At 53.4% G+C, this 15,184-nt stretch overlaps 2 protein-coding genes across 3 annotated transcripts; one reads left to right on the top strand and one right to left on the bottom strand.

Annotated features, from left to right (window-relative positions):
• Positions 1–3,622: 3,622 nt before the first annotated feature.
• Positions 3,623–11,533, bottom strand: PNP (purine nucleoside phosphorylase). Its single transcript, XM_071420252.1, has 6 exons — positions 11,432–11,533; positions 10,088–10,251; positions 9,015–9,118; positions 7,549–7,724; positions 5,933–6,114; positions 3,623–4,846 (listed from the first exon to the last, which is right to left on the bottom strand). The coding sequence occupies exons 1-6, from the start codon at positions 11,440–11,442 to the stop codon at positions 4,536–4,538; spliced, it is 948 nt and encodes a 315-aa protein (XP_071276353.1). The 5' UTR covers positions 11,443–11,533; the 3' UTR covers positions 3,623–4,535.
• Positions 11,534–11,797: 264 nt separating this feature from the next.
• PIP4P1 (phosphatidylinositol-4,5-bisphosphate 4-phosphatase 1) lies at positions 11,798–15,106 on the top strand. 2 transcript variants are annotated; one of them, XM_071420258.1, is made up of 7 exons: positions 11,798–12,140; positions 12,277–12,452; positions 12,828–12,934; positions 13,493–13,598; positions 14,105–14,157; positions 14,263–14,353; positions 14,844–15,106. In XM_071420258.1, exons 1-7 carry the CDS (start codon positions 11,813–11,815, stop codon positions 14,988–14,990), a joined length of 1,008 nt encoding a protein of 335 aa, XP_071276359.1. In that variant the 5' UTR covers positions 11,798–11,812; the 3' UTR covers positions 14,991–15,106. The 2 variants fall into 2 exon arrangements, with proteins under 2 accessions (XP_071276359.1, XP_071276360.1); XM_071420259.1 differs by having other exon boundaries at positions 11,957–12,115.
• The last annotated feature ends 78 nt before the right edge of the window (positions 15,107–15,184 follow it).

Raw genomic sequence — 15,184 nt, 5'->3', positions numbered from 1 at the left:
CAAGGCCCCTCCCCCACCCGCCGCCCTTTAATTGCCTTAATTAACCCAGCCCGAACGAGCCTAATTAACTTCGAAAAAACTTAAAATTAACTTTAAAAAAACTTTAAATTTACTCTAAAAAACTTTAAATTAACTTTTTAAAACTTTTAATTAACTCTAAAAAAACTTTAAATTAATTTTAGAACTTTAAATTAACTTTAAAAAACTTTAAATTAACTTTTTAAAACTTTTAATTAACTTTTAAAAACTTTAAATTAACTTAAAAAAAACTTTAACTTTAGAAAAAGTTTAAATTAACTCTAAAGAACTTTAAATTAACTTTTAAAAACATTAAATTAACTCTATAAAAACTTTAAATAAACTTTAGAAAAACTTTAAATTAACTTCAAAAAAACTTTTCATTAACTTTAAAAACTTTAAATTAACTCTAAAACACTTTAAATTAACTTTAAAAAACTTTAAATTAACTTTTTAAAACTTTAAATTAACTTCTAAAAACTTTGAATTAACTTCTAAAAACTTTAAATTAACTTTTTAAAACTTTAAATTAACTTTTTAGAACTTTTAATTAACTTTGTTCGCCCTTAATTGACTTTCAAAAACCTTTTAATTAACTTCATTCCACTTTTCATTACTTTCAAAAAACTTTTCATTAACTTTAAAAAAACTTTAAATTAACTTTAAAAAATTTTAAATTAACTTTAAAAAACTTTAATTAACTCTTTTCGCCCTTAATTAACTTCCTAAAACTCTAATTAATTTTTCACTCTTAATTGAATTTAAAAACCCCTTTAAATTAATGGAATCCTTAATGGACTTTTGTCAGGTGTCTAATTAAATTTGTTCCAGGCTTAAATTAACTTTTAGACAACTTTGATTTATTTTTTCACGGTTAATTAACCTTAAAAAACCTTTTAATTAATTTTTTCACCCTTAATTAACATTTAAACACTTTAAATTATTTTTTTCACCCTTAATTAACATTTAAACACTTTAAATTAATTTTTTCCCACCTTAATTAATTTTTAAACACTTTTAATTAATTTTTTCGCCCTTAATTAACATTTTAAACACTTTAAATTAATTTTTTCCCCCCTTAATTAATTTTTAAACACTTTTAATTAATTTTTTCGCCCTTAATTAACATTTTAAACACTTTAAATTAATTTTTTCGCCCTTAATTAACATTTTAAACACTTTTAATTAATTTTTTTCGCCCTTAATTAACTTTTTTCCCGGCTTTTAATTAACTGCACTCCACTCTTAATGAACTTTTAACCAATTTTTAATTAACAGCACTCGACTCTTAATGAACCTTCTAACAGACTTTAATTTAATTGGCATTAATGAGCTTTAATTAATTAATCGATCGCGCTTATGAACCGCGGTCCGAGGCCACGCCCACCCCTCCTCAATTAATCAATCATTAATTCGTTAATTTATTAATTAATTAACTGGCCCGGAGAGGGGGGGGAGGGGTGCCCTGGAATGTAAACGAGCTGGAATGTCCGGTTAATTACTAATTAATTAATTAATTCATTAATTAATTAAGGAGCAGCGCAAGGGGGGACAGAGCGGCCCAGTGAGGAATTGCCTAATTAGCCTCTAATCATTGATTAATTAATATTGATTAATTAATATTAATTAGAGGCTAATTATATTCTAATCATTGATTAATTAAGCCTCCGGGGTTAATTAAGCCCCCCCGAAAGCAGCCGCCTCAATTAATCAAGCAGGGTAATTAATTAGCCTTTGCTAATTAACCGCAGGTGCCGTTAGCGTGGATTGATTAATTAATGGCAAGGATGAGCCCTGAGTTAATTAATCTGGGCTGGTAACGAACCGTTAATAATTAATAATTAATAATGGCAAGGATGAGCCCTGAGTTAATTAATCTGGGCTGGTAACGAACCGTTAATAATTAATAATGAATCATCAGCCTGGGCTAACTAATCATTAATTACCCTGACTAATTAATCGAGGGGATGTTTAACCTTTAATAATTAATTGCAGCAGTGAATTTACCGTCATTAAGTGTTAATTAATAAAGTGACAGCGCTAATGAACCCGGGGCAGTTACCTGGGTGGGCTAATTAATCCGGAATAATTAAGGAATGGGGATTAATTAGCCTGGAATGCCTATTAATTAATTAATTAATTAATTAACAGAACGAGGCTAACGAGCCTGGGAGGCTTTCTGGAGGGGATTAATTAGCCCGGGGTAATTAATCAATGGGGTTAATTAACCCTGGCCCTGAGAGGTCGCCGCTAGTTAATGGAGCTAATTATAGGGGGGAGTAATTAAGTAATGAATTAATTAATTACACGGAATTAAGGCAAAATGCGGAGGGGACAAAGATTGGGACAGCAGGGAATTAATGAGCCGGGATTAATTAATGAGACGGAATTAATGAATTGGAATTAATAACACTGGAATTGGAATTAATGAATTGGAATTAATGACACGGAATTAATGACACGGAATTAATGACATGGAATTAATGACATGGAATTGATGAGTTGGAATTAATGACATGGAATTGATGAGTTGGAATTAATGATTGACACGGAATTAATAAATGACACAGATTTAATTAATGGCACGGAATTAATTAATGACACGGACTAATGGCACGGAATTAATTAATGACACAGAATTAATTAGTGACATGGAACTAATGACTCGGAATTAATTAATGACACAAAAGTAATTAATGACACGGGATTAATAACACGGAATTAGTTAATGACACAGAATTAATTAATGACACAGTATTAATGACTCGGAATTAACGACGGGGAATTAAATAATGACAGGGAATTAATAACGGCATTAACGACGTGGAATTAATGAGACGGAATTAATTCATTACACAGGATTAATTAATGACACGGGACTAATTACTCGGAACCGACGACATGGAATTAAATAATGGGATTAGACGCGGGATTAATGACTGGGAATTAATTAATGGCACGGGATTAACGACACGGAGTTAATTAATGACACGGGAATAGTTAACGACACGGAATTAATTAATGACACAGGACTAATTAACGACACGGAATTAATTAATGACACGGGACTAATTAACGACACGGAGTTAATTAATGACACGGGACTAATTAACGACACGGAATTAATTAACGACACGGGATTAATTAACGACAGGGAATTAAGGCAAAATCCAGCGCAAATGTGACAAGGGGGGAACGACTCGGGGTTAATTAACGACGCGGGATTAATTAATTAATGACACGGGATTAATTAATTAATGACACTGGAATGTCACGAAATTCCCGCGGAATTCCCCGGGGGCTTTTCCAGATTTTTCCCATTTTTTTCCCCGTTTTCACCCAAAATTTTCCCCTTTCCCTCCCCCGTCCCGTTTTTTTTTTACATTTCCCCCTATTTTTTACCATTTTCCCCCAGTTTTTCCCCAATATTTTCGGGGGATTTCCCAAAGGGATTTTTGTGGGAATTTTTTGTGGGAATTTTTTGGGGGAATTTCTGAGGATTTCCCAAGAGAATTTTTTTTTGGGGTGGATTTCCAGAAAATTCTGGAAATTCCAGGGGATTTTTGGGGGATTTTGTGGGGAATTTTGGGGGGATTTTTTGGGGGGGGATTTCTTGGGGTTTTCCCCACGGGATTTCCAGAAAATTCCCAAAAGATTTTTGGGGGATTTTTAGGGATTTCCAGGTGATTCCCAAGGCTTTTTTTGGGGGATTTTTTTAGGGATTTTTTGGGATTTTTGGCAGTTTTTGTGGAGATTTTTTGGGGGGATTTTGTGGGGAGATTTCGTGGGGATTTTGGGGAGATTTTTTGGGAGATTTCCAGGTGATTCCCAAGGAATTTTTTTTGGGGGGGGGATTTTTTGGGGGGAATTTTTGGGGATTTTTTGGGGGGATTGTTTGGGGATTTTTTGGGGGAATTTTTTGGGGAAGTTTTGGGGAATTTTTGGGGGTTTTTTGGGGAATTTTTTGGGGAATTTTTGAGGAATTTTGGGGAATTTTTTGGGGATTTTTTGGGAGATTTCGTGGAGATTTTTGGGGGGATTTTTTTGGGGATTTTTGGGAGATTTCGTGGAGATTTTTTTGGGAATTTTTGGGGAATTTTTTTGGGGATTTTTTGGGAGATTTCGTGGAGATTTTTTGGCGAATTTTTGGGGAATTTTTGGGGGGGGTTTTTGGGAGATTTCGTGGAGATTTTTTGGGGAATTTTTTGGGAATTTTTGGGGGGGGTTTTTGGGAGATTTCGTGGAGATTTTTTGGGGAATTTTTTGGGGAATTTTGGGGGGATTTTTTGCGGAATTTTTGGGGATTTTTGGGAGATTTCGTGGAGATTTTTTGGGGGGAATTTTTGGGGAATTTTTTGGGGATTTTTTTGTGAGATTTTGAGATTTTTTTGGGGGTTCGATTCCCCACGGGACCAAGGCACCGGCGCCCCCCCCACACCTCACCGGGGGGGGGGGGGCGTTCCCAAGGCACTGCCCTCTATGACGTCATCAATCACCCCTCGCGACGTCATCACCCCCTACGACGACGGCGCCCCTCCCGCGATGACGTCACGGAGGGGGGCGTGTCTCCCGGGCTCGTCCAATCGCGGGGCCAGGGCCGCCAGCAGCGCCCGCAGGTGCCGCGCCCCCTCCTGGGCGGCCGCCAGCACCTCCTCGTGCCCCGCCCCCGGCGGGGCGGGGCGTGACCCGGGCCCCGCCCCTCCGCCCGTGACGTCACCCTCGTCCTCGTCGTCGCTGTCGGCGGGGGCGGAGTTTGTGATGAGCGACAGCCCCAGCACGCGCAGGCCCAGGTGACGCGCGGCCGCCGCCTCCGAGACCGTGCTCATACCTGGGGACGGGACGGGGGGGACACCTGAGCACACCTGGGGACGGGGGGGGAGGACACCTGGGGATAAACCTAAACACACCTGAGCACACCTGGGGACACCTGGGGACACCTGAGCACACCTGGGGACGCCTGGGGACAAACCTGAGCACACCTGGGGACACCGGGGCACACCTGGGGACACCTGGGGATAAACCTAAACACACCTGGGGACAAACCTAAACACACCTGAGCACACCTGGGGACACCTGGGCACACCTGGGGACACCTGAGCACACCTGGGGACACCTGGGCACACCTGGGGACACCTGGGGACACCTGGGGACACCTGGGGATAAACCTAAACACAGCTGGGGACACCTGGGGACACCTGGGGACACCTGGGGACAAACCTGAGCACACCTGGGGACACCTGGGCACAAACCTAAACACGCCTGGGGACACCTGAGCACGCCTGGGGACACCTGGGGACAAACCGTGCGCCTCCGCCCCTCCCGAGCCCCGCCCCAAGCACCGCCTATCCCCTCCCCAGCCCCGCCCCGCCCCTCGCAAGCTCCGCCCCCGCTCACCGACGGCGTGGGCCCCGAGCCCCTTCCAAGCCCCGCCCCCAAGCACCGCCTATCCCCTCCCAAGCCGCGCCCCGCCACTCGCAAGTCCCGCCCTAAGCCCCGCCCCCGCTCACCGACGGCGTGCGCCCCGAGCCCCTCCCAAGCCCCGCCCCGCGCCCCGCCCCGCTCCCCGACGGCGTGCGCGCCCGCCCCAAGCCCCGCCCCTCCCCCCAAGCTCCGCCCCGCTCACCGACGGCGTGCGCGCCCGCCCCAAGCCCCGCCCCTCGCAAGCCCCGCCCCGTCCCCCCAGGCCCCGCCCCGCTCACCGACGGCGTGCGCGCCCGCCCCAAGCCCCGCCTCTTCGCCCAAGCCCCGCCCCGCTCACCGACGGCGTGCGTGCCCGCCCCAAGCCTCGCCCCTTCCCCCAAGCCCCGCCCCGCCCCTCGCGCGCCCCGCCCCGCTCACCGACGGCGTGCGCGCCCGCCCCGCGCCCCGCCCCTCTCCAGCCCCGCCCCGTCCCCCCAGGCCCCGCCCCGCTCACCGACGGCGTGCGCGCCCGCCCTGCGCAGGAAGCGGCACTCGGCCGGGGTCTCGTAGCTCGGGCCCCCCACGCCCACGTAGACCCCGGAGCGCGCCCGCAGCTCCTTGGGCGCCAGGGCCAGCGCCAGGCGCCGCAGGGCCGGGTCGTAGGCGTCGGTCATGGACGGGAAACGGGGCCCGAACCTGGGAACGGACCCCGAAATGGCCGCTCTGAACCCCAAAATCAGCCCGAGGATGGGCCGCGAAATGTCCATTTTTAACCCCAGAATTGGTGTCAAAATTGGCCCCTAAATGTCCATTTTTAACCCCCAAAATTGGTGTCAAAATCGGCTCTAAAAATGTCCATTTTTAACCCTAAAAACAGCCCCAAAATCGGCCCTAAAATGTCCATTTTTAACCCTAAAGTCAGCCCCAAAATGTCCAGTTTTAACCCCAGAATTGGTATCAAAATCGGCCTGAAAAATGTCAATTTTTGACTCTAAAAACAGCCCCAAAATCAGCCTCAAAATGTCCATTTTTAACCCTAAAGTCAGCCCCAAAATGTCCATTTTTAACCCTAGAATTGGTGTCAAAATCGGCCTCAAAATGTCCATTTTTAACCCTAAAATTGGTGTCAAAATCGGCCTGAAAAATGTCCATTTTTAGCCCGAAAATGGGTGTCAAAACCGGCCTCAAAATGGCCATTTTTAACCCTAAAATTGGTGTCAAAATCGGCCTTAAAAATGTCCATTTTTAACCCCAAAATTGGCCCTAAAATGTCCATTTTTAACCCTAAAATCGGCACCAAAATGACCATTTTTAACCCCAAAATTGGTGTCAAAACCGGCCTGAAAAATGTCCATTTTTAACCCCAAAATTGGAGTCAAAATCGGCCTGAAAAATGTCCATTTTTAACTCTAAAAACAGCCCCAAAATCGGCCCTAAAATGTCCATTTTTAACCCTAAAGTCAGCCCCAAAATGTCCATTTTTAACCCTAGAATTGGTGTCAAAATCGGCCTCAAAATGTCCATTTTTAACCCTAAAATTGGTGTCAAAATCGGCCTGAAAAATGTCCATTTTTAACCCGAAAATTGGAGTCAAAATCGGCCTGAAAAATGTCCATTTTTAACCCCAGAATTGGTGTCAAAATCGGCCTGGAAAATGTCCATTTTTAACCCCAAAATCAGCCCCAAAATTGGCCCCTAAATGTCCATTTTTAACCCTAAAATTGGCGTCAAAATCAGCCTCAAAATGTCCATTTTTAACCCTAAAATCAGTGTCAAAATTGGCCTTAAAATGTCTATTTTTAACGTTAAAATTGGCCTCAAAATTGGCCTCAAAATGTCCATTTCTAACCCTGGAATCAGCCCCAAAATTGGCCACAAAATGTCCATTTGTAACCCCAAAATCAGCCCCAAAATGTCCATTTTTAACGTTAAAATCGGCCTCAAAACTGGCCTCAAAATGTCCATTTCTAACCCCAAAATCGCCCACAAAATGTTCATTTTTAACCCTAAAATCAGGCCCAAAATGAGCCCCAAAAATGTTCATTTTTCCCCTCAAAAAATCCTTTTTTCCCCAAAACCCCTCGTTTTTCCCAAATCCCTCCGTTTTTCCCCCAAATCCCCGCTCCGTACCTGTCGTCATTGGGCCCCACCAGGGGCGAGCGTCCGGCCAGGCCGGGCAGGTCGATGTGGTCACGGATGACCAGCAGGTGACCGGGGCCGAGCTCCGGCCGCAGCGACCCCGCGGCGTTGGTCAGCACCAGGGTGTGGACACCCAGCAGGGCCATGGTCCGGACGGGAATGACCACCTGGGAATGGTCACTCGTGGTCAGTTGTGGTCAGTTGTGGTCAGTCATGGGCGGTTATGGTCACTCATGGTCAGTCATGGTCAGTCATGGTCAGCACCAGGGTGTGGACACCGAGCAGGGCCATGGTCCGGACGGGAATGACCACCTGGGAATGGTCACTCATGGTCAGTTGTGGTCAGTTGTGGTCAGTCATGGTCACTCAGTGGTCAGTCATGGTCAGTCATGGTCAGCACCAGGGTGTGGACACCGAGCAGGGCCATGGTCCGGACGGGAATGACCACCTGGGAATGGTCACTCGTGGTCACTCATGGTCAGTTATGGTCAGTTATGGGCGGTTATGGTCAGTCATGGTCAGCACCAGGGTGTGGACACCGAGCAGGGCCATGGTCCGGACGGGAATGACCACCTGGGAATGGTCACTCGTGGTCAGTTGTGGTCAGTTGTGGTCAGTCATGGTCACTCAGTGGTCACTCATGGTCAGCACCAGGGTGTGGACACCGAGCAGGGCCATGGTCCGGACGGGAATGACCACCTGGGAATGGTCACTCGTGGTCAGTTGTGGTCAGTTGTGGTCAGTTATGGGCGGTTATGGTCACTCATGGTCAGCACCAGGGTGTGGACACCCAGCAGGGCCATGGTCCAGACGGGAATGACCACCTGGGAATGGTCACTCGTGGTCACTCATGGTCACTCATGGTCAGTTATGGGCGGTTATGGTCAGTCATGGTCAGCACCAGGGTGTGGACACCCAGCAGGGCCATGGTCCAGACGGGAATGACCACCTGGGAATGGTCACTCGTGGTCACTCATGGTCACTCATGGTCAGTTATGGTCAGTTATGGGCGGTTATGGGCAGTTATGGTCACTCACGGTCAGTCATGGTCAGCACCAGGGTGTGGACACCGAGCAGGGCCATGGTCCGGACGGGAATGACCACCTGTGGTCAGTTATGGGCAGTTATGGGCAGTGGTCACTCATTGGTCACTCTGTGGTCATTCATTGGTCACTCCGTGGTCACTCATTGGTCACTCTGTGGTCACTCATTGGTCACTCAGGGGTCACTCATTGGTCACTCATTGGTCACTTCGTGGTCACTCTGTGGTCACTCATTGGTCACTCAGGTGGTCACTCATTGGTCATTGGGTGTGGCCAGGGGGCGTGGCTAGAGGATGGGGGTGGGACAGAGGGGCTGGGCCCATGGGAGGGGCTGGGGAATGGGGGCGTGGCCTCAGCTGTGCCCCGCCCCCAGCTGTGCTCATTCCCCCGGGGGTGGGCGTGGCCATGACTCACCTGGCTGGGGGCGTGGCCCTCGTAGAGGTGGAACCGCCCCTGCAGGACGGCGCAGGGGGCGGAGCCGAGGCGCCCGACGACCAATCGGCCGGCGTGGCCCTGCACTGGGGGCGGGGCCGGAGGTCACCACGCCCACCTGTGACACAGGTGACCCCCGGGCCCACCTGAGACCCCAAAATAGCCCAAAAACGGCCCAAAAATACCCAAAACGGCCCAAAACCCACGCGGCGTCTCAGGGTATGTCACGAGATGTCGCGATAGTCACAGCCCTGCCAGTCCCAGTCCCTCCCAGTATAAACCAGTATAAACCAGTATAAACCAGTGACCCCAATAACAGCTCCCAGTATAAACCAGTGACCCCAGTGACCGCTCCCAGTATAAACCAGTGACCCCAGTGACAGCTCCCAGTATAAACCAGTATAAACCAGTGACCCCAGTGACCGCTCCCAGTATAAACCAGTGACCCCAGTGACCCCAATAACAGCTCCCAGTATAAACCAGTGACCCCAATAACAGCTCCCAGTATAAACCAGTGACCCCAGTGACCGCTCCCAGTATAAACCAGTGACCCCAATAACAGCTCCCAGTATAAACCAGTGACCCCAATGACCGCTCCCAGTATAAACCAGTGACCCCAGTGACCGCTCCCAGTATAAACCAGTGACCCCAGAGACCCCAGTGACAGCTCCCAGTATAAACCAGTGACCCCAGTGACTGCTCCCAGTATAAACCAGTGACCCCAGTGACCGCTCCCAGTATAAACCAGTGACCCCAATAACAGCTCCCAGTATAAACCAGTGACCCCAGTGACCCCAATAACAGCTCCCAGTATAAACCAGTGACCCCAGTGACCGCTCCCAGTATAAACCAGTGACCCCAGTGACCCCAATAACAGCTCCCAGTATAAACCAGTGACCCCAGTGACCCCAGTGACCGCTCCCAGTATAAACCAGTGACCCCAGTGACCGCTCCCAGTATAAACCAGTGACCCCAGTGACCCCAATAACAGCTCCCAGTATAAACCAGTGACCCCAGTGACCGCTCCCAGTATAAACCCCGGCCTGTCGCGGTACCGGTGCTGCGGGGGAAGTGCGGTATGTCGCGATAGTCGATGGTTTTGGCCTCCGTGAGCTCCTCGGCCAGCGCCCCCAGCCCCGAGCCGCACACCAGCGCCACCCGCGGCGGCTCCCGGAACTGCGCCCGCAGCCACCGCGCGGCCTCCGCGCACGCCTCGAAACTGGGGCGGGAAAACAAACCAGTAAGGACCAGTTTGGACCGGTATGGACCGGTATGGACCAGTATAAACCAGTCTGGACCGGTATGGACCAGTTTGGATTGGTATAAACCAGTAAGGACCAGTATGGGTCAGTAAGGATTGGTATAAACCAGTAAGGACCAGGATGGACCAGTTTGGATTGGTATAAACCGGTATAAACCAGTATGGACCAGTATGGACTGGTATAAACCAGTATAAACCAGTATGGATTGGTATAAACCAGTATGGATTGGTATGGACCAGTATGGACCAGTTTGGACCAGTAAGGATTGGTATAAACCAGTAAGGACCAGTCTAAATTGAAATAAATCAGTAAGGACCAGTATGGACCAGTTTGGATTGGTATAAACCAGTAAGGACCAGTATGGACCAGTATAAACCCGTATGGACCAGTCTGAATTAAAATAAACCAGGATGGACCAGGATAACCCCAGGGTGACCCCAGGACCCCCAAAATGATCCTGGGGTGACCCCAGGGATTGTCGCAACCCCCGGGATGACCCCGGGATGACCCCAGGATCCCCAAATTACCCCAGGATGACCCCAGGGCCCCTGAAATGACCCCAGGGCCCCTAGGATGAGCCCAGGATCACCCCAGGGTGATCCCAGGACCCCTGAAATGACCCTGGGATGACCTCATGACCACCAGGATGACCCCAGGGACGGTCATGACCCCCGGGATGACCCCAGGACCCACTGAAATGACCCCGGGATGACCCCAGGACCCCCATGGTGAACCCAAGATGACCCCATGACCCTTAAATAACCCTTAAATGACCCCCAAATGACCCCAGCCCCTCCCCATCCTGCCCTTGACCCTCGCCCTGGGCCCGGGCCCGGGGCCAGCCGGACTTTGGGCCCGGCCCCGCCCCCCTAAAAAGCCCCAAAATCCCCAAAATTTCCCCCAAACCCGCGCCTCTTCCCGTCCCCTCATTACCATAATTTGGGGAGGGGGCGCTCCGAGACCCCCCACTGGCCACGCCCCCCCGCCGGATGCTGATTGGCCGCCGGACCCCCCGGGCCGCGATGCCATTGGACGATCCCACTCCCCCTCCATCCCCCCGACCCCTTCCCAGGCCCAAAAAGGCCCAAAAATCTCAAAAATCGCCCCAAAATCGCCCCCGCCCACGCCCCCCCTCACCTCCCGTCCATCTCGGCAGCGTCTGAGGGCCAGGCCCCGCCCACCGCGCCTTATGTGGCGGCGCTTCCTCTGACGTCCCTGGCGCGCCCCCCGCGCCTCGCCCAATCGGAGAGAGCTGCCCGTCGCCATGGAGACGAGCGGGGGCAGCGGCGGGAGCAGCCGCCAATCAGAGCGCGGGGCGCGCGGGGGAGCGGCCAATGGGAGGGCGGGGTGGGCGGTGCGGTGCCGGGAATAGAGGAAATGGAGGCGGGGAGCGTCACGTGACGTGCGAGAAGCCAATGGGAGCGCGGGGAGGGGAACCCGGAAGAGAGGCGCGCGGGCGTTGCCAGGACAACGGCGCGTAAAAGGGAGGTGGGGGTATCACGTGGTGTGGCGTGGCCAATGGGAGAGCGCAATGGGGACCCGGAAGAGCGGCGCGCTGGCGTTGCCACGGCAACGCCCGGTGATAGCGAGGCGGGGGCGCCACGTGACGCGAAAAGAGCCAATGGGAGCGCGCGGGGAGCCTCACGTGAGGCGGCGCGGCCAATGGCAGCGCGGGTGGCGGCGGGGCCGCCCCCTCGTGACCGGCGCGGGCCAATCGGGCTCGGGGGGGCGTGGCGCAGGGCGCTGTCATGGCGGACGGGGAGCGATCGCCGCTGCTGCCGCCCGAGGCGGGGCCGGGCCCGGGCGGGGCCGCGGCCGCCGGTGAGAGGGGACGGAGCCCCGCCGGGTGCGCGGGGTTTAATCCGGGAGCGGGGTCTGGGTGAGGCGCCGAACCGGGAGGGGCGGGGCTTAGCGCGCTGAGGGAAGGGCGTGGCTTCGGGGGGCGTGGCTTCGTTCGTAAATCACCGCTCTCCCATTGGCAGGCGGCGCCGGAGCTGGTCCGGGCGAGGCCCCGCCCCCTTACTCGCCATTGGGCAGCCCTGAGGCGCCGGGGGCGGGGCCTCCGGCTGTCACGTGTCGCGTGTGCCAGCGGCCAATCAGCGTCGAGGGGAAGACACACCAGCACGTGGTCAAGTGCGGGGGGTGTGGCGAGGCCACGGTGAGGGGGCGGGGCCTACATGATGGGGGGCGTGGCTTTCAGTGCAAACGCGTGGGCGGGGTCTGAGTGGGTGGAGTGGGGAGGGGCGGGGTTTGAGCTGGCTAAGCAGTCTGTGGGTGTGGCTTCAGTGAGGGGGTGTGGCGTCCAGGGGAAGGGAGCGGGGTACGGTCTATGTGGGCGGGGCTTGAAGGGGGAGGATGGGCGGGGTTTGGTATGGGTGGGCGGGGTCTGAATGGGCGTGGCTTCTTTGAGGGGGCCTGACCTCATTGTGGCGACGTCTGGGCGGGGTTTGCGGTCGATGGGCGTGGTTTGAGCTGGGCAGGCCGGCTCGGGGGGCGTGTCCCAGCTGAGGCCACGCCCCCTTCGCCGCGGCAGCCAATCAGGACGGCCCCCGGCGGTAAGAAGTACGTGCGGTGTCCCTGTAACTGCCTGCTGGTGTGCAGGGCCTCAGCGCAGCGCATCGCCTGCCCACGGCCGTACTGGTCTGTACTGGGACGGACTGGGAGGGGCTGGGAGGGGATTGGGGGCTACTGGTTTATACTGGGAGGGGATTGGGAGGGACTGGGAGGGACTGGGAGGGGATTGGGGGGGACTAGGATGGACTGGGAGGGACTGGGAGGGGATTGGGGGCTACTGGTTTATACTGGGAGGGGATTGGGGGGGTCACTGGTTTATACTGGGGGCATTGGGAGGAACTGCGAAAGGGTCAAAGGGGGATTTGGAGTTACTGGTTTATACTGGGAGGGCCTGGGAGCCGTTCTGATCCATACTGGGAGCACTGGGAGAGGATTTGGGGTTACTGGTTTATACTGGGAGGGACTGGGAGATGATTTGGGGTTACTGGTTTATACTGGGAGGGACTGGGATGGTCGCTGGGCCATACTGGGAGCACTGGGGGGGTTCCCAGTCCATCCCAGTCCATCCCAGTGGCTCCCAGTATAACCCAGTTCTCCCAGTAAGAGGCTCCTGGGCCATACTGGGAGCACTGGGAGGGTTCCCAGTCCATCCCAGTGGCTCCCAGTATAACCCAGTTCTCCCAGTAAGAGGATCATCAACCTGGGCCCGGTGCAGACGGGCGCGCCCAGCCCTGACCCCGCCCCCGGGGGCGTGCGCGTGGCCTGCGCCCACTGCGGGGGGCCCTTCCTGGTGAGACACGCCCCCTTCGGCCACGCCCACCTCATTACGCATGCCTAACCAGCCCCCCCTTTGTGGCCACGCCCTTTCCCCCCGATTGGCCCCGCTGTGCCCGCCCCTTCCTGCTGAGACACGCCCCTTCCCCTTCAAACCCCACCCATTTAAGTCACACCCTTTAAAACAAATCTCTCTTCAAGCCCCGCCCACTTAAGCCCCGCAATAAAGCCACACCCTTTAAAGCCCCTCCCACTTAAGCCCCACCCCTTAAATCCCAGCCCACTTAAGCCCCACCCTTTAAAGCCCTTCCTCCTCAAGCCCCACCCTTTAAAGCCACACCCACTTATGCCCCACCCTTTAAAGCCACACCCACTTAAGCCCCACCCTTTAAACCCCACCCACTTAACACCTCCCGTCCCCAAACTCTGCCCCCTGAACCCCCAAACCCCTCCCACCTTTTGCCCCGCCCCTTCTGGCCATTTATGCCCACCCCCATGTGACCACGCCCCCTTTCCCCGCAGTGGGCGGAGCTCCCCGAGCGCTCATTGGCTCGCTGCCCGCACTGCCGCAAGGTGTAAGTCAGGCCCCGCCCCCTTTCCCAACGGCCACGCCCCCTTTTATGTTTGGGCGTATCCGAGCCCCCTGCCGGAGCTGACCACGCCCCTCTGGCCCCGCCCAGGTCCGCGATTGGCCGGCGGTTCCCACGGCGACGCTGCCTCTGCTGCCTATTGGCCGCCCTGCTGATGGGCGGGGCCGCGGCTGGGCTGGCGGTGAGGGGCGGGGCCAAAGGGGGGCTGGGGGTGGAGTCTGGTGGGGGTGGGTGTTAAGGGGCGGGGCTAAAGCGGGAAATGGGTGGGGCTTGAAGGGGCGGGGGTATAAGGGGTGGGGCTTAAGTGGGTGGGGCTTAAATGGGTGTGATTTAAGTGGGTGGAGCTTTAGATTGTGGGGTCAAATGGGTGTGGCTTTATAGGGTGGGGCTTAAATGGGTGGGGCTTGAATGGGGAGTGGCCTTAAAGGGTGGGGCTTAAGTGGGAGGGGCTTTAAAGGGTGAGGCTTAAAGGGGAGTGGCTTAAGTGGGTGGGGCTTTAGAGGGTGGGGCTTAAGTGGGTGGAGCCATAACGGGTGGGGCTTCAGTGGGCGCGGCTCTGAAGGGCGTGTCAGAAATGGGCGTGGCTTAAAGGAGTGTAATGTAAGGGGTCAGGGGAGTGCTCAGGGGGCGTGGCCAGAGCCTGACCCCGCCCCGCTTGTCCCCGCCCCCAGGCCGGCACGTGGTGGGCGTGGCGCCGGGGGGCGCGGTGGGTGCCGGCGGTGTGGGCGGTGCTGGGGGCGGGCGCGGGGGCGTGTCTGCTGCGGGCGGCCTATTGGGGCTGCGTGCGCGTCAGCCAGCCCCTCCCACCGCGCGCCTGACCACGCCCACCCGCCCGGACACGCCCCCCGCGCCCCGCGGGACCCGCCCCTTCCCTCTGGGACCCGCCCCTTTCCTTCTGAGGCACGCCCCCCCATCGTGGGACACGCCCCCTTCATCAAAGGACACGCCCATGGGCGTGGCTTGTCACTATGATGTCACACAGCCACGCCCCTTCGTTATTGGACAACTCATC

The sequence above is a fragment of the Agelaius tricolor genome, unplaced genomic scaffold (genome assembly GCF_023055355.1).
Source record: "Agelaius tricolor isolate 1412-34295 unplaced genomic scaffold, bAgeTri1.0.p SCAF_131, whole genome shotgun sequence".
Classification (NCBI taxonomy): Eukaryota; Metazoa; Chordata; class Aves; order Passeriformes; family Icteridae; genus Agelaius; species Agelaius tricolor.
The sequence above is the reverse complement of the archived record's forward strand: the minus strand, read 5'-3'. Positions and strand labels throughout refer to the sequence as shown.